This window comes from Miniopterus schreibersii (genome assembly GCF_964146895.1).
Source record: "Miniopterus schreibersii genome assembly, chromosome: 22".
Lineage (NCBI taxonomy): Eukaryota > Metazoa > Chordata > Mammalia > Chiroptera > Miniopteridae > Miniopterus > Miniopterus schreibersii.
Window position 1 is genome coordinate 11,277,862 of NC_138124.1, and position 25,575 is coordinate 11,303,436.

At 50.9% G+C, this 25,575-nt stretch overlaps 4 protein-coding genes and 1 long non-coding RNA gene across 5 annotated transcripts in view; 4 read left to right on the forward strand and 1 right to left on the reverse strand.

The window, feature by feature from the left end:
- The window catches only part of CEMIP (cell migration inducing hyaluronidase 1), a 104,208-nt gene extending 97,061 nt beyond the window's left edge, over nt 1–7,147 (forward strand). The window contains exons 25-29 of the mRNA XM_081124738.1: nt 605–809; nt 1,008–1,094; nt 1,735–1,892; nt 3,880–3,980; nt 4,900–7,147. Coding sequence (XP_080980864.1) covers nt 605–809; nt 1,008–1,094; nt 1,735–1,892; nt 3,880–3,980; nt 4,900–5,027 — 679 coding nt within the window. The 3' untranslated portion in view covers nt 5,028–7,147. The remainder of the gene's footprint in view (nt 1–604; nt 810–1,007; nt 1,095–1,734; nt 1,893–3,879; nt 3,981–4,899) is intronic.
- A 1,108-nt stretch (nt 7,148–8,255) lies between these two features.
- On the reverse strand, nt 8,256–14,323 carry MESD (mesoderm development LRP chaperone). Its single transcript, XM_081124744.1, has 3 exons — nt 14,057–14,323; nt 10,706–10,938; nt 8,256–9,526 (listed from the first exon to the last, which is right to left on the reverse strand). The coding sequence occupies exons 1-3, from the start codon at nt 14,255–14,257 to the stop codon at nt 9,271–9,273; spliced, it is 690 nt and encodes a 229-aa protein (XP_080980870.1). The 5' UTR covers nt 14,258–14,323; the 3' UTR covers nt 8,256–9,270.
- Nucleotides 14,324–14,461: 138 nt separating this feature from the next.
- On the forward strand, nt 14,462–20,046 carry LOC308550678. Its single transcript, XR_013997952.1, has 3 exons — nt 14,462–14,633; nt 15,938–16,219; nt 19,158–20,046. It is a non-coding gene; the product is annotated as an uncharacterized lncRNA (long non-coding RNA).
- A 2,545-nt stretch (nt 20,047–22,591) lies between these two features.
- On the forward strand, nt 22,592–22,723 carry LOC308550677 (uncharacterized protein; the record flags this gene model as incomplete). The annotated part of the gene is made up of 1 exon (XM_081124745.1): nt 22,592–22,723. The coding sequence occupies one exon, from the start codon at nt 22,592–22,594 to the stop codon at nt 22,721–22,723; it is 132 nt and encodes a 43-aa protein (XP_080980871.1).
- Nucleotides 22,716–24,438, forward strand: TLNRD1 (talin rod domain containing 1; the record flags this gene model as incomplete). The annotated part of the gene is made up of 1 exon (XM_081124739.1): nt 22,716–24,438. One exon carries the CDS (start codon nt 22,716–22,718, stop codon nt 23,802–23,804), a length of 1,089 nt encoding a protein of 362 aa, XP_080980865.1. The 3' UTR covers nt 23,805–24,438.
- Nucleotides 24,439–25,575: the final 1,137 nt, after the last annotated feature.

The following is a 25,575-nucleotide window of genomic DNA, read 5'->3' on the forward strand; positions in this document are numbered from 1 at the left end:
TGGTGTAAGAAGTGGTCTAGTTTCATTCTTTTGCATATAGCTGTCCAGTTTCCCCAACACCATTTATTGAAGAGACTGTCTTTACCCCTCTGTCGTAGATTAATTGACCACATAGGCATGAGTTTATTTCCAGGCTCTGATTAGGCTGTGCTTTAATTCAATGACTCCCAAACACTGGATTATAGGATATTTGTTTCCTGTGCAGAAGCCCAGACTCTGGGGCTTTATGAAAACTTAGGGCTGTTTTTAATCTTTGTGCCATATAAATTTGTAGTTATTTTTACTCAGGTTCAGAGCACCTGCCTCAGTGGCTGTCTTCTCTTCAATCGGCTAGGACACTTGATAACCAAATCACTATAATTGAGGGTAAAATAAAAATAAATAGGCTGAAAGTGAGGGGGTTCAAATAGTCAGTTTTTCAAGGTTACAAAACACTAGAGTGGTTTTAGCTGTGTTCTGGACAGTGGGGCTTGCCACATGCCACCCAAGCGAGGTGTTGCTGACTTACAAATAAGTGTCCTGTTCAGGGGCACGGCTGTCAGCAGCACGGCCCTGAGGTCACTCTGACAGCCACAGCCAACGCCCCTCTGCTCCCCATGTGCAGGCTGCTGTTCTTGAAGCTGACGGCCCAGAACGAGAGGGAGAGGTTTGCCTTCTGCTCTGTGAAGGGCTGTGAGAGAATAAAGATTAAAGCCCTGATCCCCAAGAATGCAGGCATCAGCGACTGCACGGCCACTGCCTACCCCAGGTTTGCGGAGAGGGCCACAGTGGACGTGCCGATGCCCCGGAAGCTGGTTGGTGCTCAGCTGGTGAGTGACAGAGACGAGCCTGCCCCTTTGCCTTCAGCAGGGCCTAGACCCAACCAGGGTCTTCTCGGGACACTGCTCAGCCCCCCGACACGCTTCCTGTGCCTGGGGGGCCGGGGAGCCGAGGGACACGACCAGTCACCGGGCTGTACACTTGCCTTCTCAATGCTAACAACCACACGGGGTTTGTTTGTTTTCCAGAAAACAAAGGACCACTTCTTGGAGGTGAAGATGGAAAGTTTTAAGCAGCGTTTCTTCCACCTTCTGAACGACCTTGCTTACATTGAAGTAAGGGACTGGCCCCTGCGGAAAGCTGGGTGCTCACCAAGTGGTGGTGGCTTCCTCGGGTTGCTGTCACAAACTGGGCAGCTTAAAACAACAGAAATGTATCCTCTCTCAGCTCTGGGGGCCAGAAGTCCAAAGTCAGGGTGTTGGCAGGGTGGTTCCTTCTGGAGGCTGAGGAAGAGGCTGTTCAGGCCTGTTCTGGCCTCTGGTGGCTGCTGGCAATCCTTGACACCCCTTGACTTGTAGACCCGTCTGTCCAGTCTCTGCCTGTCTTCCCACGGTCCTCTCCCCTGTGTGCCCATCTTACATGTCCCCCGGCCTCTCCTATAAGGACCCCAGTCGTGGGATTTAAGGCTCATCCTAAATGTATGATGAGTTAATCTTGGGATCCTTAGTTAGATCTGCAAAGACCCTATTCCAAATAAGGCCCTTTCACAGGTACCAGGTAGACGTGTCTTTGAGGGGGGGCGCTATTCAGCTCACAACAGAAGGCTGCAGGGAACTGATTTAACTGGGTTTTATGCTTTGAGCAGCTGTATAGACAACCTGTGTCCAGGGTCTGCTTGGGAACCCCCAGCAGGAGACCTTCGGGGCCTCGCTGCCTTCAGGACCCTGCCTTACCTGTCTTGACTTTGGTATGCAGGTGGATGGCAAGAGGTACCCCAGTCTGGAAGATGGCATCCAGGTGGTGGTGATTGACGGCAGCCAAGGGCGCGTGCTGAGCCACACAAGCTTCAGGAACGCCATTCTGCAGGGCATACCGTGGCAGCTTTCCAATCATGTGGCAGCCATCCCTGACAGGTGAGTCTGGGCCGCCTCCCTGTCCCTGAGGCCTTCATCACACAGCGCTGCCTGCGAGAGCTTAGGGAGTCTCCATGGTCGGCCCAGGGATTGTGGTGCTGGGCTCGGAACCTGCTGCTGGAGCCAGAGCCTTGTGAATGTAGGTCAGGCCGAGGCAGTCGGCTGCCCAGTTACTAGTGGGAAGCCTGCCCCTGGCCCCGTCCCCCATCACGACAGTCTCCCGGCATGAGCTCATTCCCTCCCACACGGTGAATACTCTCCAAATGCCAGTGGCTTCTGAGTATCTCCAGCCCAGATCTCTCCTAAACACCAGACATTCCCCCAGTGGTGACTTCGAGACACCACCTAGAGGTCTCCAGTGGAACTGAATTCTCAGCCTTTTTTTAAGCACCGCCCCCAGACCAGCCAGTCTTCCTGGTGGCCCCGGCTTGACGCCCTCACTGCTGGACGGTCAGCTGAGCAGAGGCACCGTCACATCAGACTCTCTCCTTTTGCCACACGCCTGTGTCCTGCTCACCACACTGCTGTTCCTGGCAGTTCCCTGTGTCCTCCACCCGGACCCTCCCTGCCCCACCCTTACCATCCCGTCCAGGGGCCACCGCTGCCCCAGGGTCCCAGGGGAAGAAGTGGCAGCTGCTCACAGCTGAATCCTCAAAGGCGGCTTCTCGGAGCTGCTCTGTCACCCTGAGGGCAATTCCACGCTGGCGGGTGCAGGGGCGCAGAGAAGCCCATACCAGGCAGGGAGGGTGCCCACAGTGCGCCCGCCGTCAGGGGCTGTGACACATGAGAAGCCCCGTCCTGGTGTCCTGCTGCCATGAGTTACCCCAGGTCCCTGTCCGTAGGGCATGACCTTCCTGTGAGTCCTCCCCAGTGGGAAGGCTTAGCCCAGCCAAAGAGACTTTAGCTTTTCCTCTGAATTAGAGTGATGAGGACACAGCCTTCTGAGGACAGAGCCCAAATCCGAAGTTGAGGGTGTGTTTGCAGTGTTCCCATTCAACGTAACAGCCACTGGTTCCCGGGCTTTCCTCCCTGGCCTTCCTACAGCCCCAGCAGCCTCCCCATCCACTCCGACTGCGCACAGCCCTTTGTGTGTTCAGAACTTTCCTTCTGCTCCCAATGGGACGTGGGGGAAGGGCTAACAACAGGTTCCAGGATCTCATACAGATTTTCCAGTCTGGCCTGTGGTCTGTGGTTAATGGGGTTCATTTGAGATGGGAACTGGATGCCCCTCTGGGCTCCTGCCCTGTTTCTATTCCTGGGGGAAGTATTCACTTCCTCCTGTCTGTCTGGATGGAGGTGTTTTCATAGCACTTGGGTCTGAACACAGCCAACGCAGGCGAGTAGCGACTCCCTGCTCCCATGTGGGCTTCTGCAAGTTGGGACCTTCAGGCTGGGCACACCCACTATTCCAGGCCTCTGCCCCCACCCAAGCATGGCTCCCTGCTGGCAGGTCCTCTCAGATACTTAATAACTATTTGCCTCGTTTTTCCCATTTGCAAAACAGAGCAGTAATGGTTTCTTACCTGAACAGAAAGAGAAGTGACCTGCACGTGACAGGTTAATGCTACCTGAGCATGTGGTCCTCGAGGCTCTCTCCGTCCCCATATTTCTACCAGTCCTGTCCGAACAGTGGAGAACATTCCAGTTAGGAAATGAGGCGGCCTGGCGCAGTGCTGCCCCTCGTGGTGCACTCTTGCACCTGCTTTGTCCTCTGGGGACGTATGTAAAAGCAGTGAGCAGAGTGCAGCCTTAGAGTCATGGGTGCCAACTGCAGCCAGATGTGTGGGAGGGGTATTTGGGACATGGGTCACCACATGGAAAGAGATGGCACAGCACGCAGGAGAGGCTGTCCTTTCCCAAATCTCTGGCAGAGCCTCTGGGCACTGCTAACTCAGTCCCACCACAGACAGCCCACCACCCCTCCCAGGGAGCCCCTTGCTCCACTCTGCTCTCTCGTCCTCTAATCGGCCCCTTCTCTCTTGCTCAGTTCCATAGTTCTCATGGCATCAAAGGGAAGATATATTTCCAGAGGCCCGTGGACACGAGTGCTGGAAAAGCTCGGGGCAGACAAGGGGCTCAAGTTGAAAGGTGAGGGGTTTGGACAGGGGTTGACATGAGTCCAGGTGCCTGGTATGCAGGCAGCTGCTGCCCCTCACTGAAACCAAGCACCCTTCCCACCAAACCTAGGCATGGCCTCTGACTCCTCGGCACAGCTAGTGGTCCCCGGGGTGCAGGGTGAGGTGCCACCTCCACTTTCCTTTATGTGTGACCACTGAGGGAAGTTGCTAGCATTGTTCACCCATCTACTCAGCAAGTGGCCCTTTTTCCCAACAAAAATATCAGCGGAAAGTGGCTTGATCTGACCTCTCCCACTTCTGGCTACTCAGGGTGGCTGGGACCCCCGCTTCCTCAGCATCCCTGCCTATGCCCAACATTTGTACTGCCTGCTGCTGTTTGCAAAGCTCTTATTTGTTCCTCAGAGGAATGTAGGGAGAGCCCGGAGATCTCCGTGGCCTGTCCAAGGTCACCCCGCTCTGCTGTGGTGAAGCCTGTCACAGATCCACAGGGAAGGAACTGGCCGGGACAGAGACCTCAGTGTGACAGCAGCAGCAGACTGTGCTCAGAGGGTCCCTAGGAGGCAGAGAAACTGTCCAGGCAGCAACGAGAACGCCCACTGTGTTACCTTGCTGTGCGCAGCCTCGCACCTTGCTGAACAATTTCACAATTATCTCACGTATTCCTTAATAACCTATGGAACAAGTATTGTTACTTCCATAGAAGGCAAGGAGACTGAGAATTAGACAGTTAAGTAACTTGGATTCCAGTAGTTGAGACCATGTCCCTCCTATAGCTGACAGCCAAGAGCGCTTCCCAGAGGACAGTGCAGTGCGGCTGGGGAGGGGGTGCCGGGGAGGGTGGGGCAGTGGCCGCAGAGCCTCGGAGGGTGGTGGCGTGGAGCCGTTCTCTCTTGGGGTTTCTGCTCATATGACTCATCACTACCTTTCAGAGAAAATGGTATTCGTTGGCTTCAAAGGCAGTTTTCGGCCCACCTGGGTGACTCTGAACACTGAGGACCACAAGGCCAAAATCTTCCAAGTTGTGCCCATCCCTGTGGTGAGGAAGAAGAGGCTGTGAGGAAGGCTGTTACCCGGGGCCGCCCATGTGGACTGTGACGGTGGACTCTTGGCAGCAGACCAGGGTAGGGTGGCTGGTTCCCCCAGCCCGTCCAGCCCCTGCCTGGGAAGGCCACGTGTTCAGATTGGCCAAAGGAATGACACTGAGACTCTGGTGCCTCTACCTGCTCCCACTCAAGTGTCTACCAGCAGCCCCGGGGCGGTATTGGCCGATGCTAGAGACCTTGTCTTTCCTGCAGCCTCTTGGGTGCTTCTCCCATCTGTGCCTCTTCAGTGGGCGGTATAGGGACCATGCGAGGAGACCTGGGCTGTGCTGGCAGCAGGGTCCACTCTGGCAGGAATGTAGACTGGGGCGCTGGGTCCCTCACAGACCCTCATGCTCCCCAGCACACACATTAGGTGGTAGATTTAGGAAAAGGAGCCCTGGTCTTATGGAAATATTTATCCTGTAAGCAAGAACCAGCCTTCATGGGATTGGGGGGGTGACATACACAGAACTTCTGGAGGAGGAACTGGCTACCCTTGGGGAAGGGGTAAGGCCTGCAATCTGGGGAATGGACAACCTGTCAGGTGACTCCAGGTCCCAGGCTGAGATTGGACTATGTGACTTTTAAAGGCCCTTTCAGTTCAGAGATTCTAGAAGTCTGTGGCTTTTCATATTGTGCCTGGATCCCAGGAGTAGAAGAGAACACCCATGATGCTGAGTGTCTGGGGCCTACAGGATGGCGGGAGGATGCCTAAGTGAGGGGCTTGCAGTCCAGTAGGACAGGCAGTCAGGTACATGCGCCCTCAGATGCCAGGATGAGAAACCAGAGTGAAAAATGGGGACCACTGCCAGTTCAGAGGAGGGAAAGATCTTCCCTGCTTGGTGAGTAAGGAAGACTTCCTGTAGGAGGCAGCAATGGGGTTTGCAGGAATGATGGGCAGCCTCTACTTTGTTCAAACTACCTGTCAGCCCACGCTCGGGCGCACGCAGCTGCGGTAATCCCATTGGTGCTACCTGTTCGCAGGTCTGCAGGTGCAGCCCAGCGGTGTCGGGCCCGCTGAAACATTCTCTGCAAACCACCTTGCTGCTCTCGGGTCTGAAGAGCTGCCGGGGCCACCCCAGACCCTACAGCTACTGCTTAGAGTCCTCTCCCCCTCACACAGCCAGGAGAAAGCCAAGAATGCTCCTCGGAGAGGGAAAACTACCTGTGGTTATACTCGTGACGCACCAGGTCACTCTGGTCTCATGATGAACTGTGTCTGCCCGTCCTTCCCCAACCACAAGCTTTTCCCTCAAAGAGGGCTTTCTTCGCTCCCTCGGCCCAGCTGCACCCATGAGACTCCGTCAGCGAGTCCATTCCCCAGGTTGAGCCAACTGCCAGAGAGGTTTTCCCACCAAACAGGTCTTTCGCTGCTAGGAGGCGACAGGATTTGGCCTCTTAAGACATGGCAGCTTCAAAGGCCCTCGTCCCAGGAAGAGCCTCTTCCAGGCAGAGCAGAGGAGACGGGGAGGCGAGTTAAGTGACCTCATGTTCTTGTCTATACTTCTGTCCAGTTTTTCAGACACTCTTCATGCAAGGGTCTCACACTGTGAACCACTTGGGATGCGTGCACTTCAGGTGGCCTGGAATGTTGACTGGGTTCAGTTCAGAATCTATTTGAGGATCCTCAGAGCTGTACATATGTCCCTTTCCTCAACTGTTCGCCAGGAGCCCATGTCCAGGCGTGTTCTTAGGAGCAGCACTTTTCTTATTGCTTAGAAAACTGGCCTTGTGCTTTCTGTGCGTGAGCGTCAAGATGAGTTAGGCTTTTAAGGAAAACATGCCTCTGAAATGCTTGTCTTTTTCCTGTTGCCGAAATAGCTGGTCCTTTTTCGGGAATTAGCTGTATAGTGTGTTTTGTATGTAAACATTTCTTGTAGGTGTCACCATGAACAAAGATATATTTTCTATTTATTTATTATATATGCACTTGGAGAAGTCCTTGTCAGAGAAATGAAGAATTGTCTTAAATGTCATGTTTGGGGAGTCCTTTGGCCGGCTCGAAAGTGTCCCAGAGCCTTCACTTGCCTCAGAGCACACAGCTCTGCGGTGGAAAACCTCGCTGTACCATAGTAAACACGCAAAGGAGACCGCCCTCTGTCTGCTTGTTTTCCTTTCCTTTAAACTGGGTCTCATGCCTAAGAACAAGGTTGACAGGTTGATGAAACGCCCTGTGGCTCTGCCTCTCTCACTCCCAAGAACTATTCCAGCGACTTTCAACCGTCTCCACCTCAAGGCACACATAAACTAATTAGTAAAACTGTACAGCACACCCAAAATTATATTTTTTGCCAATCTGACCAAAAAAAGGGTATAATTCTGCTTTATTCATGCCAGGTGGCTAATGTTATGTTGCCCGAGTTCAGGTTCTGGCTCTGTCACTTCCTAGCAGTGTGACCTTGAAGAAGATGCTTACCTTCCTTGGGCCTCAGCGTCCTTGTGTGGAAGATGGGGTGATAATATAGTGCCTCCTGCCTCGGGTTGCTATGACAACGAAGTAAATTAATACAGAGATCAGAGAAAGAGGTGTCTGCATATTTCCACAGACATCTGGCAAGCACAGCTCGAGTGATGTGTTAATTCAAACCATGGCTGAAGAATTCTCCCCAAAGGCTGGGTGGCAAACCCAATGCACGGCCGGTCTCTGGTGCCCCCTAGTGGACACATTCCTCCATTCTTAAATGACTTCTAGATGGGGAGGCAATGATTATTATTTTAGAGGGTTTACACTACACCACCAGGACCTGGCTGTCGCCCCGTATCTCCTCATGGCCTGTACTGGCTCCATTCTGACAGCTCCTCTGGATAGGCCAATGTGGCCCCACCTCACACCCTCCGGGTTCCAATGGTATGAAGAACAAAAGCCACCTCTTCCTGAGGTGGCTCAAGAAACTTAGCTGGGGTTAGCTCTTCATCCCTGCAGTGGGGTGGCCTGGAGGCTGGGAAGGCAGTAGGGGAAATATCCTACCCAGAGCACAGAACTGAGAATGGAGTGACCAAAACCAGGGGAAATAGATGCTGCAAGGCTAACGCACACGTTGCTACAAACTGATAAATTCACATTTTTGGAAACATTAACAGCAGCTTCTGCTAGGACAAGAGTGGCAGCACTGGCTCCGCAGGCTTTCCACTTGGTACCCTTTTTGAACAAAAGCATTTTCTAACCATGTACGTGTGTTATTTGGTTAAAATCACAATAGAAGGTTTTTACAAACAATTTTAGTTCTTAAAAATGACACCTGTATATAAATTCCATAACTGTCAACCAGAGGAGGCTTCAACATGAACAGTGAAATCAGACATTAGCAGATAGGGCCTCATGTGAGTACCGTATAGAAACACCACAAATTTAGGCACTTTATCAAAGAAACATGTACAAATGAAGGAGGTTATCGAGCCTTCTGCCACACTGCAAAGGACTGCTGATCCTGATTTACACCTTTTAAAACTGTCACATTACATGGAACACATGAACTTCAACACCAGCATTACTGTTTCCTAATTAAGGACACACAACAGGATCCCCGAGCTCCACAGACCACCTAACACCTGACAGATACCAAGAGTTCTCTTTAATTGCTAAGGATTCAAGTCCAAGAAACTCAAAGGAAATACTTAGGATCTCCAAGCGACATTATTTTCTGTTCTCTGCAGTTTTTGCAGAAGTGGGATTTGCACATCCTGGCGTGCTGGTTGTATACTTAAACACCATGCTCCGTGCAGTGCTCTCATGGGGCATTTTTATTTCACAGTAATGAAAATGATGGTTTTTTTGTGGCGTGAAGACCCTGATTCAATTACATCAAGTCTTAATGTGTGTCTGATTAGAACCTGGTATCCTTCGTTAACAAAAATAAAAAGCACAGACACCGCAGGACATGAGACCAGAGCAGGTGCACTGAGGGGGCAGTGACACAGCGGTCAGGGACTCCCCCATATTTAAATGGGAAAAATCAACAGTCAGGTTTCCATCTAAAGTGATTTCATAGTAAACCTGAATTTGGCAGTGTCCAATGTCCAATGTTAATACAAAACCTGTCTTCTACCTGAAACCTTTTCAACAATAATTCCTACTCTGACCACACACTGGCCGTGTGGCAGACCCTCTCTAGAAGAAACTAGAATTCCATCCTGTGTGCGGTTTCCCACGCCCGCCCCGCCCCCACGAGCCCTGGCTGAGCTCTGTCCCGTGTGCTCCAGGCAGCAGTGACTGCCCCGTTACAGGTCTTCTCGTTTATTCCCAGCTCGATTGCCTTCCTTCGGCGCCCGAGATTTAGGGGCTCCCTCCTTCTTCTTGCCCTTCTCTTGCTTTGTTTTGTTTTTTTCTTTGCCTCCGCCTCCTTTGCCAGGGTACACCTGTCCTTCCAGAGTGACATCAGCACACCTGTCTTGACTGACCAAAAAGTCCTTGATCTCCCAGGCGTAGCTCCCATCACGCAGCATGAAGATGGCGCGGTCTGAGCCCACGATGAACCTTGACAGGGAGATGTGATCACAGTCAGCTCATGCCAGTAAAGGGCCAACGGGTCAGAGTTTCTGTGGCACTTAACCAGGAAAAACAAGTCCTCTCAAATTTTACATGAATACAGAGAAAAGTGGACTTGTCAAGGTCCAATAGCTTCTGAAATTTCGTGTCTGAAAATCCTACCTGACTGAACTAGTTAACCCTTCAGAACGAAGCAGAATGTGGATTCTGTGTGGTTAAGTATTAAGTAGATGCCCAGCAAGGGGCAGAGCGGGGAAGAGCGCCTGAGGCTGCTGCCAACAGGGCTCAGGGGCTGCTGAGGGGGGAGGCAAGGAGCAGGCTGCCGTCCGAATCTGTTTTACATTCTCATGTGCCCAGTTAAGGTTTCTTTTGACAAAAAGCTGCTGCTGAGAAAGGCTGAAAACCACTGGTTTCAACTGGGTCACAGTAAGAGGTCCATGAATGGCTTGAGAGGATACCCAGCCACTGGACAGAAATCCTAACCTCGGAGGTTAGCAGCAAGCAGCCCAAGAACATGCACACTCAGCAGATCCCAAAGAGCAAAGAGGAAAAGAGCAAAGAGGACCACTAGTGTTGCCAGGGGACACAGTTCTGTTCCTGAGCGGCTCTGCCCTGATCAGGGGTAGCTCACTTGTTCCTCTAAGTGTCTATTAAGAGCCGAGAATATCGATTCTCAGTATTCCTTCATTTCTTTTCATTACTTTTATACTTCCTTTAGGACATGTGAAGACCCAAAATTTTAGAACTGTTATTGAGGAGGAAAAAAGAACTTCCTTAAAACTGCATCTTAGAATCATACTGAGCTGTGAACACTGGACCCCTTCACCTTACATTAGTTATCTGTTAACAGTCTGGTCCAAGCTTTTGTGTGGACACAGCCACACAGAAAAGCATTCTCCATACGCAGAAACTTCTAAAGGAAGCACGCTGTCAAACTGTAACTAATCTGGCCCCAAAGAGGCTAAGCTAGACAACTTTTTACTCAGATAAAATAAAAGTTAAAGATATAAATAAAACTTTATGATGAAATTAGTTACTAAAAAAAAACACAACTTACTGGCTGACCAATAATGAATATTCTAAAAAGAATATCCTGCTAGATATAGAGCCTCAGAAAAAGTCCCAGCACAGCCTATGCTTTCCTCAGCAAGGTGGTAGGAGCTTTACCTCTGGACATCATAGTTGGCGTTGAAAAGGCTGCCCTGCCAGAGGCTGGTGATTTCCTCCGTCTCTTTCTCCGTGGGGCTTCCTGATACGGTGACAAACATCATCAGAGTCTTCCCTTTCTTCGTCATTTTCAATATGCTCTCCGGCTTGCCTGGGTCTAGCTGCGAGAAGTCGACAGGTGCCGAGGGCCTTTTGTGTTCCGGGAGGTCTCCTTCTTCTATGTCATCATCTTTCTACGAGGAGCGGGGGAAAGCATCAATCATCAGAAATGTGTTTTGCAACTGGCAGAGGCAAGAACATCTGCACAAGACATCAGGTGCAGGTCTCTGACCTACATAACACAGGAAAAAAGAAAACCCAGCAGTTCTCCTCTACTTGCCTTTCAAGCATGTCTAAGTCACTCCAGGCTGCCAATCGCAGAGAGCCCCCATGTAATGGGTTTCTACAGCTTTTTCACCCCCAAACTACCCAATGTGATAGACTGTAAAAACGGCCACATTCTGGTGTGGTGATATAATGAAATACTGCACACAAGGAAGAACAACAAATACCGACGCACATGTAACAAATCTCAAAAAACGTCATACTGAGTCACAGAAGGAACAGCAGGGAAGGAGTAGGAGGTGGATTTAGGGATCGCTGCCAGGGGAGAAAGTACTGTTTCCTACATAAAAGTGCCCATGGAGATGGATATGCTCTCCCACAGGAAAAAAAATCAGATACTGGGGAAGGGCTCTCCCATTTGTAGTGTCTGCAAACATCAGCTGTTTATCTGGCTCTATGGACCAGGAAAATGAGGATCAGTTTCCAGGGGTAAAGCCGGGGGTCAAAACCTCTGTCCTTTCACTACCTTATGCTGTCACCTTGTGGGCACACAATTAACCAACTACCGAGTCCTGTTGTGGCATAGTATCTCACATTTCTCCCTTCCACTCCATTCCTGCAGCCTCTAGCTTAATCCAGGGCTTCCTCATTACCTTTCACTTGCACAGCTGTTCATCAATGTGTATGGCTGTGTAGTAAAATGGTTAAAAGAACAGGCTTTAAAGTGATTGAATTGGAAAGTCAACTAACTTGGGCAAGTTACTTTACCTCTCTGTGCCTCAACGTCATCATCTAGGAAACAGGGATAAGTACATCCCTCAGCACCGGAGTAAGGGGATTAAATGACATGCTGTGCTTACAGTTCTGATAGTTAATGAACACTCAATAAATATTAACTATTAAATTGTCTCTGCCTTCTGATTCTCTCCCTGCCCACCCATCCTAAACTTTACCAACCAATTAATTTTCCCCAAGTTTAGCTCTGACCAAGATATTCCACTATTCAAAAACCTTCAACAGCTAAAACATCCACTCTGAGGCATATTCTGAAGCCTTTTAAAAGTATTACGGAAAAAACAGACAGAAAATACACTGATGCTATGCTTTCCGCTGTAAAAATTATGTCTGCATATAGAAGGGGACTTCAAAGAGAAAACATGTTTTGTGATGAAATTATGAATGATCAAATACAAACATTACAGTACTGTAATATTTGAGTAATACAACTTTTCTAATGTATCAGGGACTGCATATGTCCTTCTAAAGTCCAAACCCCACAGCATTCAAGGCCTAGCAACACCTGGTTCCCACCGTCTTTACTTCTCACTGCTTTGCGTCAGACAGTCTATTCCAGCCAACCAAACTAATTTATATTGGGTGACACATTTTTATATTACCATAACTAGTGATTAGAGTTGCAGTATTCTTGGTTCTTTCCATGTTTTCTCAGTTGATCCTCAAAACTACCTAGGTAGATACTATTAACACCTCTATTTTGCAGAAGAGAAAAGTAAAGTACAGAGAGGTTCTTTACCAGTTCAAACTCAGAAGTTAAGTGGTTTGAACCCAGTGGTCTAACTGCAGAACCTAGGCTATTGATATTTGCCCCATTCTGTCCAGTTCCCATGTCCCATCCTCTGCTCATGCTGCCCAGTTAGGAATGACCTCCCACACTTCCCTTGCCTATCTAAAATGCTATTTCCTCCCTGAAACCCATTGAGATTCCCCCAGCAACTTTCTTTCCTTTTATAGCACTCAGCAATTCCTACTTTGAATTATGGCTATTTTTACTGTTATCTACTGTTACCAGTGGTTGGGTCCCCTGTTCATCTCTGCAGCCCCCTTTTTGTCTAGTTCAGGCTCTGAGTATTTCTGGGTTAGGATTTTCTCATGAGACGGTGTTCTCACACTGGCAGATCAGAAAGAGACTGGAAGATTGCAAGGGAGATGGTAAATGGGGAAGGAAGTGCTACATGAAGTTCTCCATTAGCAAAGTCTCCACACCCTCCATTCTACCCCAATCTTTCTATCAGCTGCAGATGAACATGAAAACGCAGTCGGCTTTCTGCTAGTCCGGTGCATCAGATGGCATTTTAAACTCATGTCTGAAAGCCTCTATCAAACACACACACACAGAGCTAACCCCAAAATAACGAGACATAAGTGTTGGAAGGAATCAGCCAGTAAGATCTCATCTTGGCGATGAGGAACCTGAGGCCTAGAGAGGAGACCTGACTTGCCCAAGGTTACACAATGAGCAGAACCCTAGATTCTGACTTTAAATGAACCAGGACAATACGACCACCTTTGGAAGGGAAAAAAGCAGCAGAGTGTTTTTTGGCTAGAGAACTTTATCTAAAAAGTTTATTACAAACTCCCTGCAATTACACACTCCGGTGCACTCACAAAGCTTAAGTCTCACAAAAAGAAGTCATTGCTCCTTTCAATGAAAAAAATGTTAGTTCCACCAGAGAGAGTAACTAACCTTTGATTACCGCGCCGGCCATCCCCGCAAATTACAACTCTCAGCAGGGAAATGTACACAAATGGGAGGTCTGAAATCCTACTGATTTGGAAGACGGGCGAACTACTAAACCTGAGCTGACCCTCTAGAAAAGCAACCCTGACCATAGCCCTCACCACCCAGTCACCCCATTCTTCAGGAACACAGTGGAAGTGGGTTAATCTCCCTGCCATTTGCAGAGCTCACTGACCCCGGGGAGCAAACGCAGGGGCAACCAGGGCACTGAAGGTAAATTAAGGCTCCACGCGCGAGGCTGACCCGTGGCTGGAGCAGAAACGGGGGACCCGAGGGCACTGGGATGGAGGCCTGGGTCCGGGGCGACAGCGAGGGGATCCCGGGGTGTCACCGAGGGTCAGCGGTGGCTCGAGCGGATCGGTACGGATTCGTGGCACGAGCAGAGAGGAGGTTAGGGGGTCGGAAGGCAGCGGCACGGAGGGGGTGGGAGGTCAGGGGGAGCGGGGTCCGAGAAAGAGCAAGCCCGAGGGTGTGCGCGCGCCGCGGACCTCCCACTGTTCGAGAAGACGCGCCATGTCCGCATCATTGTAATCGCGAATGTCCTTCTTCTTCTTCGGGGGAGGCGGGGCAGCCTCGCCGGGCTTACCAGCCGGGCCCTCGGCCGCGCAGGCCCGGGGCGGCAGCGGCAGCAGCAGATCACAGGCACAGAGCAGGACCACGGCCACCCGGGCCCAGCTGGACGCCGCCATCTTCGCAGCGCCGCTGCGAGATCACGCCTGCGCAAGCCGCTGGCCCCGCCTCCGACGCCCCTTTCCGGAAGGGTCCCGGGCACGCCTCAGGCCACGCCCCCAATAGCTCCGCCTCCGGGCGCACGCTGGCCACCAGGCCCCGCCCCGTCCGCTCCGGAAGCCCGCCCCTCCGCCATCTTGTCCCGCCCCGAGGCCCCGCCCCTCGTCCCGCCGAGGCTCTCGGCGCGGTGATAGGGATGTAGCCTGCGCTCCTGCTCGTTTTCCGCCAGAGGACGACCTTTTTCTTTCCAGCGCGAGGGCCGGGGCCAAAAGCTCCCTCAGGGCCTCCAGGAACCCTCCTCAGCGCCTCGCGAGGCCTCAGCGGCTCGCCTGCGAGGTGAGTTGGCGCTGCCTCAGCTCCAGGAACGCCTGGCTCGGGGTCCAGGCGCTTCCCCCGGCCTCCTGCGGTCTCTGTGGAGAAGTTTTTTGAGAACTTTTGAGCAACTTTCTCAGAGGGTCCTGCCGACCTCGGGCCCCTGCTGTGCTGCTCAGCTTTAGTATTCCTGTCAGCTCTTGGGCTCGAAAAAGCTTTAAAAAACCCCCCCCACACCAAAACATTACTTTTAGAGGTTTTAATTCCACCAGCTTTCAGATATTCCTGTCATCTCTTCAACTCGAAAAAGGGTGTTTTTTTTAACCTTTTCATTTTTAAAATAGCTTCATGTGAACCCAACCTGCAGGCTCTGACTGACACATCCTTTTCAAGGCTGAATCATCCTATTTCTGTTCCTTAAAAAGATCCTGGCCCGAGGTGCTTTGAGATTGGGAGTTTTAAATGGCAGGTCTGCCGATTTCTTCTAAATTTTTAACTACGTAAGGAAGACACGAATCACTTATCATCGCAGTGGAATATTTTCTACCAAGTTCCAAACATTCTACTCCACACCAACCAGCTGTCAGTTTGTCACACATTGTGTACGTTTTTCTGTACGCTTACAAACATTGAAGCGGCTCTAGACATGATTTTGTTGCATTTATGCGTGTTTATGGCAGCACACTGCACAGACCGGTAAGCCTGTGGGCACCTTCAGTGTTTCTCCCTTAACAATGACATGATGCGTTTATTCTTTAGACCGAAGTGCTGTAGGGTTTGGTATTAATATATCAATAGTTTATTTCGCTACTGTTGATGGACATCTATTACCAAGTTTTCTATTATGACCAAAAAAAAAAAAGCCACAGTAAACCTCTTTATTCCTGCCTTGCGCTATGGTCTGAATAATTGTAACCCCTAGTACCTCAGAATGTGACTGTATTTGGAGACAGGATCTTTAAAGAGGTAGTTAAGTTAAAATGAGGTTGTTAGGGTGGGGCCCTAATCTGATAAGATGTGAGCTTTTATAAGAAGAAGAAATTTGGCCATTGTCATGTATGGGGGGGGACACGAGGACACGTGAAGACACAGGGAGAAGAAACCGGCCCTGCCCACACCTCGATCTGGAGCTTCTAGCCTCCAGAACAATGAGAAAATAAATTTTTCTTTCTTAAGCCACCTGGTCTGTCCTCCTTTGTTATGGCAGCCCTAGTAAACTAGCCCCCTTGCTTGGACAGGTTGTATATAATGGAAAACTAAATTTTTTTTTTAAGTGTCTTAGACGAGAGAGAGGGCTTTGTTGTTATTGCTTGATTTTTCTTTCACAGAAGCAGCCGGAAATTAAGCATAGAGGGCTGGTACTGTGGCATCCAGCCTCTTTGTCATCCTGCTCCATCGCACTGGCCTATGGCTTCCATCCCCAAGTCGCCACAAGGTCCAAGGATGGCTCCCGGAGCTCCAGCCATCAAGCTGACTTTCATCCAGAGGAAGGGGGAAGGAAGGCCAAAAGGAACATACCTTTCAATGGAGTCAGCTTCAGTGTAGCAGCCTGCTTGGACATTCCGCACACTTCTGTTTACATCTCACTGGCTAGAGCCTAGCCATCCAAGGTAGGCCGGGAAACTATCTTCTAGCTGGGTACATTGTTCCCCCAAATAAAATTGGGATTCTCTTATTAAGAGAAGAGAGGGAGTGGAGGTTGACAAGGCACCTAGCTAACAATATTTGCCTCACTTACCTTAGGACCATTTCAGTTTAAAATCTCTCCCTGTGGTGGTGGCTGATATTGTACATATTCACGCATATATCTATATGCACACAGGCTATGGAATTTTTCTATTGACATTGAGCAGAAACGACTCAAGAAAAAGAGTTTTTTCTTTTCTTTTTTGAAATCATAGGGGAAATGTCATAAGCTTTCTCCCCAGGGCGTATTGCTCCACCCAGTGGCGCAGAGCCCTGTCCTGGTGCAGTCATGCTAAAAAACATGCACAGCTGTGGTTGATCATGTGCTCTGCTGGGAGGGGTCACCCTGTTCATTCATTTTGCCAGCTGCAAAGTGAAGGTGCACAAGTACTGGGAATTCTGGACCACAATATCTAGTTATATAGAAAAAAAACTCCACCATTTAGTGTTTTAAAGAAATTGTTGGAATTATATAAAAAATTCCAGGGCTACGTACTTTTATCTAAGGAGGAAATTCATTTTATAACCCACTGATGCGAAAACATCTGGATTGATTGCATTTTCACCATTTTGGCATTTGGAACTTGATTCAGTTCAACTCTTTAAGAATTTATTTAGTTAGGGCCTACCGTCAACCAAGAATCAGGTGAGGCACTAATGGAAAAGTTAATATAACAAGGTCCCTGCCCTAAAGAGCTAGTAGAGGAGATAAACAATACAGAGCTTACAGGAGGTCAGGACCTGAAGGGATAACATGATAATAATATTCCTGTTTTAAATTAGAGGAAACTCTAAGCAGTGGTATATCAAATCAGTTGCATTTTAAAAGGAGAGGCACATGAACACACTGATGCTTCCAAAATATTGATACTGTTCTCTGCACCAAGATAAAAGAAAAAAGTCTCAACTGAAATTCTCAGATTAATACACTTAATTCAAATTCTCTGTAATACTGCAGTTGCCTTGATAATTTTCTCCCTTATAGGATTCTCCAAAATAGAAAATAAATCCAAAGCTCCAATACATGGGATGGAGAATTTACCTGTGAAAGCAAGCTTCACCTCCATGCCAGGCTCTCTAGTAAGCTAGATTGGAGGAAATTCTAGATTTCCCAGATTCTTGGGACCCAAATGCTCAGGGGTGCCTGCCAAGATATAGCTGGTCCTGAATGCAGGCCTCCCTCACCCACTAAGCTTCAGGTGAACAGAGAGACAGCACAGAGGGGAGGGAGGGGAGGAGGTGGGGATGGGGAGGACATGGGACTGATGGATGAGATCCTGCCCACATGTTCTTACTGTATGGGAACACACACACCAGAGAGCAAGAGGACATGCTAGGTAAGGCTTAGTGACTTGTCACACAGTCATCCTGCTCCCTAATGACTCATCACCCCAGGAACATTAGGCTCATTCATCACCTATGGGGATGAATGCATCAGGGAAAAGGGAGGGGAAATGTTAATTTTCCAGATATTGAAAGATGATGATAAAGGGTGATGTTTGGCTGTGTGTAAGGAAGATTGCCTGAGATTGAATTGGCCCATCCCTGAGCACAAAAACAAAACAGAGGGACACCACTCCAAATGATACATCAATGCAGAGAATGCCCCAAACTGACTACCAGGTGGCACTGTAGACCAGACACAGCTTGGTTGGTGGTCTGTTAAGTCTGGAGTGCGAGGCGATAGTTGGGTATTTACATACAATGGAATGTTATTCATTCTTAAAGGGAAGGAAATTCTGACACATGCTGCAATATCAGTGAACCTTGATGACATTAAGTCAAATAAGCCAGACACAAAAGGACACATACTGTATGAGTCCACTTATATAAGGTACCTACAGTATATAGAGACCGAAAGTAGAACGTGGTTTCCAGGGCTGGGCAGAGTTATTGTTTAGTGGGTATAGAATTTCAGTTTGGGAAGATGAAAGATTTCTGGAGATGGATGGTGGTGATGGTTGCACAGTAATGAAATTATACTTAATACCACAGAAGGGATACATTCACAAAAATGGATAAGATGGTAAACTTTATGTTATGAATATTTTACCACAATAAAATAAACAAACCAGAGTGCTCACAGTGTTGTCTTATATCTGCTTGAAGTCCAGGTGGTGGCTGCACCATTTAGAATTGGCAAGAAAGGAGGGAGAAGGGTCTCCCCACCTGCCTGCCCCATCTGGCAGTTCCACCTTTCTGGTCCTCCCCAAATCCTTAATTAGCTCTCTATTTGCATCTTGTTCATTCATTTATTTGTTAAATTCCTACTAAGTGGTGGCCTTGAGCCAGACAATACTTTCTCCAGTGGCCAAGTTCTTTTCTGCATGGTCCCAGCATCCTCGTCTGCTCCATATACCTTCCCCCAGCCAACCCTTCAGTATACATGTTTTCAGCTTTCTTTTCTCGCTCATTTTCCGTTTTAATGAAAAATACTTTACACAGTACCTTTGCTTCATATCATAATTTTAGGTTTTTTTAAAATATGTTTTTATTGATTTCAGAGAGGAAAGGAGACGGAGAGAGAAACATCAATGATGAGGGTCATTGATCGGCTTCCTCCTGCACGCCCCCTACTGGGGATGGAGCTGGAAACCCAGTCATGTGCCCTGACAGGGAGGGAATGGAACCATGATCTCCTGGTTCATGGGTCGATGCACAGCCACTGAGCCACGCTGGCCAGGGGCACAATATAATTTTAAAAGAGGGACAGGAGGGGTACATGCTGTTTTCTAATGAGAACACCCTTTCTCCAATGACTCTATTAATCAACTTAGACTAAAATATGCTACAGCAACAACCCTCAGATCTCAGTGGCTTGACACTGAGTTTACCTTTGCTCACGTTTTATGTCCAACACAGGTGAATAGAGGGTCTGTTCCACGGTCATGTAGGCTTGAGGAGGCCCCACCATCTGTCAGCCACAGCATCTAGAACACAGGCTCTGGAATAGTTACATCAGGGGAAGAGAGATTGAAGAATTACAGACTGGCTTTTCCCTGCCTCAGCCCATCACATCATTCTACCTAATTTCTTTGGTCAGAATTCATCACATGACTCTCCCGAGTTGTAACTGGACTATCTGGTAAGCAGTATTATCTCTGCTATAGTTTCTTTACTCTGTGCTCTCACTATCCCAGTAGTGAAATTGCAGTTCCCTGTTGGTGTGATTCTTGAGACTCTGTTGCCCTCTCTGAACTCTACTCTCCAGAAGGGGTAGAGCCCTCATATTCCTTAGATGCCTAGTACAGGGCCTGGCACTTAGTAGGTACACAGTTTGTGGAGTGAATCACTGGAGGCATAAAGTAAAGGTGACCTTAAGGTAGAGGTGGTACCTGGAAGGATCAGTTCAGGAGTTGCCCTATCTGAAAAAATGAAGCAGAAAGAACCAAGAAAACAATCTTACCAAATTTTTAATGCTGAACCGCACATCACTGAATACAATAGGACAGTCTGAGTAACACAGCTCATTGGTGGGATATAAACTCTTCAGCAGCAACAACAAAACAGGCTGCATATATGGAAGAAAAGGAAAATAGGATCCTGGGGTACCAAGTGGCTCTGGGGGAAAATCCCGACTCCAAGGCAGTTTCATAAATAAACTCGGCATAGAGGGACAGGTTTGACTTCTTTCTCATAAGCTTTTGGTGCCATGTAGGCCTAAGGTGCTACTCCTGGGTGACCATGGAAAGAGCTTTATCTACCCAACTGTTTTTCCCTCATACAAAAATTAAAAGGGTTAACTCTACAGAATAGCTTCTTGTTCAAAAAACTGTGTTTTATTGGCCTTGTTTTGCAAAATATGAAGGCTTATCCAGATTTTAGAAGGTATCTAAGCAAACTTTATAATTAGGGTGACTTCAGGTTTGTATCTCCTGTTCCTGGTTAATTTATTAATAGCATAGCTCAGAGTGTTTCCTTTGAACGATAAATTGCAAAGTCATCCTAGTTATATGTAACAATGACAACTGGCTGAAAAAGGTGACTCCAGGTCCTTGAAGCAGACTGAGGAACAAACATGTCTGTTGGCTGTACACACCCAGCCTGTGGCAGGCTGGGCACCTAGAGGGCCTGTTTCAGGCCTAAGAGGTGGGGCACTTGGCTAGGAGGAAGCCCAGGTGCTTCCACCAGTTCCTGGAAAATAAGGTCTGAGTGAATGAAAAGAGGTTGGGGTGGGCTCCTCTCCTGACCATGTGCCATCTCCCTGACCTTGGGAAGGCACTTAAGGCATTTGAGCATCAGTTTTCTTAAGAAAAACAGGGATAATGTTTCCCTCCAAAGGCTTGGCCATGATCACCCCATTCTCCGTTATGTAGCTGGAGACCTAGAGTTTATAGGAGGGCAAACTGTGCCAATCAAGGCTCGTTCTGACAGCTACTATTTATGAGCCAAATACTCAAGCAGTCAGTGCAGAGTACTGTATCTCACTTCGAGATGAGAAAACGCATCTTTGGAGGGAGAACTTGCACTAGGTCACAACTGACAAGTGGCTGGGGAACGAACGACCCCAGGAAGTCTGGTTCAGAGCCCGCGCTTCAGCCGCGTGAGAGACACCGGCTGAAAGGGAGGCGCAGCCAGCGCCCAGCTGTGCTCTTGGGGCTCCACGTCCAGTGCGCCTCCCTCACCCCGCTCAGTCCCTCGATCCCACCGCGGGAGACGACCAACCACACAAAGGGCAGGGGGAATGCTTGGAAAACCGGACGATGTCCCGCAAAACGCGAAGACTGGACCCCATCAAGTCCTTAGGGGATGGTATCTAGTGTCCTCCCCCTCCTGGTGCAGGAAACAGGTCACCTTTGAGACCTGCTCCCTGGGCGGGGAAGACGCGTGGAGTCCCAGCCTGGCTGAGCGCTTACGTAAGGCCAACTGGCGGCTGCGCCCCAACTCCCCAGAGCGCGCGCGGAGCCCTTGCCGGGTGGCCTCCATCCCGTCCTACCTCCCCGCCTCTCCCCGAGGGCCGCCGGGAGGCCCGGGACCACCGGCCCGGCCCGGCCGGGGTGTCCGCGGTGGGCGGCGGCGTCCTCCGGCAGCCGCCCGCTTCCCGGGGGAGGAGCAGCGCATCGCGCAAGCATCCGGCAGAGGCGAGGGGGCGGAGGAAGGCGAGAGGAGGAAGCGGGATTTAAACGAAAGGCGGTGACGCCACACAAAAGATTTCTATAGGCTCCAGGGAGGCTGCGGCCGAGGCGGCGGCGGCGGCGAGCGGGGGCGAGGCCGGCCGGGACCAGGATAGCCTCCAGCAGCCCGGCGGGCGGGCGGCGCGCCCACGGCCGCGCTCAGAGGAGCAGAGCGGGGAGGAGGCGGCGTTTTACTCTGCCTTTCGGCCCCCGCCCTTCCTTTCAGTTTCTCCGGCTCGCTCGGAAGTTGGAGGTTGACAAAAATGGCAGGAGCCAGGGCCCGGGCGGGTGGCCGCAGCACCGCGGGTACCTTTTGAGTTGGCCCGGCCACGGGGGACACGCGCGCAGGACGTCCGATGCGCAGGGCCCGGGTTCCCGGGAGAGCTGAGCCGCTGCGGGCCCGAGGTGAGGAGGTGCCGGGCATGGACTCGCGCCGACAGCCGGCTGCGGGCCGCGGGGCGCGCGGGGCCGGAGGGCGTGCCGCCCGGGCGCCGGGCCGCGCACTGTGAGTCGCGAGGCGGGAAGGGCCGCCGGGCGTGGCGGGCGGGCGGCGGACAGAGCGCTAGCGGGCGGCCTCCGTGCGCAATCCGTGCAGCTCCCGCCCGACTGACTCGGCGAGGCCGCGCCAGCACCGGCCACACCCTCGGCCCCGCCACCACCGGGCCGCTTCCCGAGAGCTGGAAGCAGGAGATGCGCCGGGGCGGTCTCGGGTCCCCAAGAAACAGCCCCTGCCGCTGTCGCGGGAAAGTGCCGCCGGGTGTGGTCCCGGCGCCTGAAGCCCACGTGCACCACCGAACCCAGGAGGGTGACAGCAGAGCCCACCCGGGCCGCGGCGCGGGCTCCTCCCTGAGGAAGGGATTTTGATTTCAAAGAAAGGAAGGAAGGAAAGACAACTCCCAGCTTCCCCTCCCGCCCTCCCGCTTCTGCGGCCGGGCCAGGCCATGCCCAGGAAGGCGGCGGCGGCCCGGCAGAAGGGACTTTCCTGGCGGCCGGGCGACGAGGAGCGCTTACTGTGAGTTTGCTGTGCCCGGTTCATGGTTCCTGCAAGCCCTCCCGGAGGCCGGAGGCCGAACGCCACAGCACCTCCCCGCGCCTCAAAGAGCAGGAGCCTTCTGCGTCCCCTGGCCTGCGGGCCCGCCCCGCGCCGCCACCCCGCGCCCTCCGCCCGCGGCGGTGGATGGCATGATGGTGCGGGGAAGGCACCGCGGCCCTGGCCAGCTGAGTCGCGACGGCCGCGGAGGTGGCGGCAGTGGCAGCGGCGGCGGTAGCAGGCTCCCCAGCGGCATGCCAGTGCCCCCCGGGCGCGATGGCTAGCGGCAGCGCTGGGAAGCCCACCGGTGAGGCGGCTTCTCCGGCTCCTGTGAGTGCCGTCGGCGGAACCAGCTCGCAGCCGCGGAAAAGGCTGGTGTCCCTGTGCGACCAGTGCAAGGGCAAGATGCAGCTGGTGGCCGACCTGCTGCTGCTGTCGAGCGAGGCCAGGCCCGTCCTCTTCGAAGGCCCTGCCTCCGCCGGTGCCGGTGCCGAGTCCTTCGAGCAGTGCCGGGACACCATCATCGCGCGCACCAAGGGGCTCTCCATTCTCACCCACGACGTGCAGAGCCAGCTCAACATGGGCCGCTTCGGAGAGGCGGGTGACAGTCTGCTGGAGCTGGGCGACCTGGTAGTGTCACTGACGGAATGCTCTGCCCATGCGGCCTACCTGGCAGCGGTGGCCACACCAGGTGCCCAGCCCGCGCAGCCAGGCCTGGTGGACCGCTACCGTGTGACTCGCTGTCGCCACGAGGTGGAGCAGGGCTGCGCCATGCTGCGCGCCACCCCGCTGGCGGACATGACCCCGCAGCTGCTGCTGGAGGTGTCGCAGGGCCTGTCGCGCAACCTCAAGTTTCTGACAGATGCATGTGCTCTGGCCAGTGACAAGTCCCGAGACCGCTTTGCGCGCGAGCAGTTCAAGCTGGGCGTCAAGTGCATGAGCACGAGCGCGTCGGCGCTGCTGGCCTGCGTGCGCGAGGTCAAGGCGGCGCCCAGCGAGCTGGCGCGCAGCCGCTGCGCGCTCTTCAGCGGGCCGCTGGTGCAGGCGGTGAGCGCGCTGGTGGGCTTCGCCACCGAGCCGCAGTTCCTGGGTCGCGCAGCGGCCTTGAGCTCCGAGGGCAAAGCCGTGCAGACGGCCATCCTCGGTGGTGCCATGAGCGTGGTGTCGGCCTGCGTGCTCCTGACCCAGTGCCTCAGGGATCTGGCGCAGCACCCGGACGGGGGCGCCAAGATGTCGGACCACAGGGAGAGGCTGAGGAACTCGGCCTGCGCCGTGTCTGAAGGCTGCACCCTGCTATCTCAGGCTTTAAGGGAGAGGTCTTCGCCCAGGACTTTACCGCCAGTGAATTCCAATTCTGTGAATTAGCACCCCCCACCCCCTTCTTCCACCCCCAGACTAAAGGAAGATACTTATTGTCTGCCCCTCTCCATTTATACCAAAGAAATCGTAGGTGAAGCTCCCACCCCAGCCCCCACGTTAAATGCTCGAAAGGAATCTTCCAGAAGGCAGGGCCACGCATCCAATTTACACACGCACTCGGGCCCGTGCCCAGCCGCCCATACACAGTAGGGACCTGGAGATGGAAGATGTGTAACCTGCTGCTGCGGGATTACCCCCTCCCCACCCCAGCTCCTCTTCAGGAATCCCTCACCTAAACTTTATTAATTAATTGCGCAGGAAGGAGGTCATGGGTTCATTTCTTTTTATGGTCTTTTTTTTTTCCTAATTAAAAGAAAGGTTACCTCAGTTTTCACTCCTTAGACATGGATGTAGCTACCTTTTTTGTATGTTGTTACTTTTTAAGTTGGATTAGGCTTATACTTGGTGTGGAAAGAGTCTGACCTTGCCATGTGATTTGCGAATGGGGGGAAAAGCTACTGTGAGTGTGTGTTTTATTTTCTGATTTACACTAGAGTGATTTTTTCCCCCCCCAATGTCAAGTTTTTACCTTGCATGTACTGGAGTATTTATTTCATCTATTAAAATGTTATGTTTCTCAGATGGCTTTTTGCGATTATTGTGCAATTTCAATAATTGCGATGTTGCATGCTGCATGTCATCTGTGGAAGTGTACTTCATTCAGTAGCAGTAGGTGGGTTCCCAGTCCTCAGCCCTTTCCACCTTTCCCTCGAGTTACTTTGAGCAGCCTAGAATTCAGGAAGAAGGGAAGTCTGACTTGTACTGTGCCTGTCTTTTTCAGATTAACTCTGTGGGGTATGCCAGCCTTCCCAGTCAGAGGATCTGTGAGTGGAACTGTAAACATTCCATACATTCAACTGTACATCAAGTGAGAGCCTGTCACCTCTTTTATGTAGACAGATCTATTCAGACCAGATCCAGTTACTCATGATTTTAGAAGAAAGCATAGAGGGTTCTAGATTTTTTAATGGAGGGACAGCTATTCGGGAAAGTGTTAAGAACTTACTAGAATCATAGCATAATTGCAAGCAAAAGGTTTATTTTTGTGAACTTGATCTCGTAAGATACGCCTTGGTTGATGGTTGGAAGAATGCTTTGTTAATTGAAATTTGGAGTTATGTAAAGGTAGTTTTCCTTTCTGCAAACATTTTAAGAAAAAAGGCGGGGAGAGGAGTGTGTAGTTTTGCTGAACCCAGCGAAGTTTTGGATGTTTTGTCACTGAAGGTCAAGAAATTTATATGCAGTTCTTGCCCTGGGAGAGCCCCATGGATAAAAACTAATACGTGCTTTAAATTTGCTCAGTTTACATATTTCTTGGGATTGGTTGTACGTAAACCTTTGCACTTCCCACAGACCTGAAAAGAAAGAATTTTTCACCTAATATGTTAGAAAGAAAGGAAAGCCATATCATTTTACTTGAATGGCTGGCTGTCTTTATGAGAACATAAAATTCAACGTGTAAAACATCTTTAAACCTGTGTTGAGTAAAACAGACTATTTAGTTTCTCTGCATTTGATGTTTGAAAAGTCTTAAAGTGGTGGGGTGTATAAATTATTTTTCATTTTTATTATTGTTTTAATCCTCACCTCAGGATATTTTTTCCATTGATTTTTTTTTAGAGAGAGTAGAAGGGAGGGAGGGAGAGAGGGAGAGAAGCATCTTTGTGAGAGACACATTGATCAGTTGCCTCCTGCACTCGCCTAGACTGGGGCCGGG

What these genes read in the sequence shown, in the direction of transcription:
- MESD (XM_081124744.1), bottom strand. Translation starts at nt 14,257, where the DNA reads ATGGCGGCGTCCAGCTGGGCCCGGGTGGCCGTGGTCCTGCTCTGTGCC. An exon ending in GTCTTCTCGAACAGTGGGAG is followed by an intron (nt 10,939 to 14,056) that starts GTCCGCGGCGCG and finishes CGCTCCTCGTAG; the next exon opens with AAAGATGATGACATAGAAGA. An exon ending in GCCAACTATGATGTCCAGAG is followed by an intron (nt 9,527 to 10,705) that starts GTAAAGCTCCTA and finishes CTCCCTGTCAAG; the next exon opens with GTTCATCGTGGGCTCAGACC.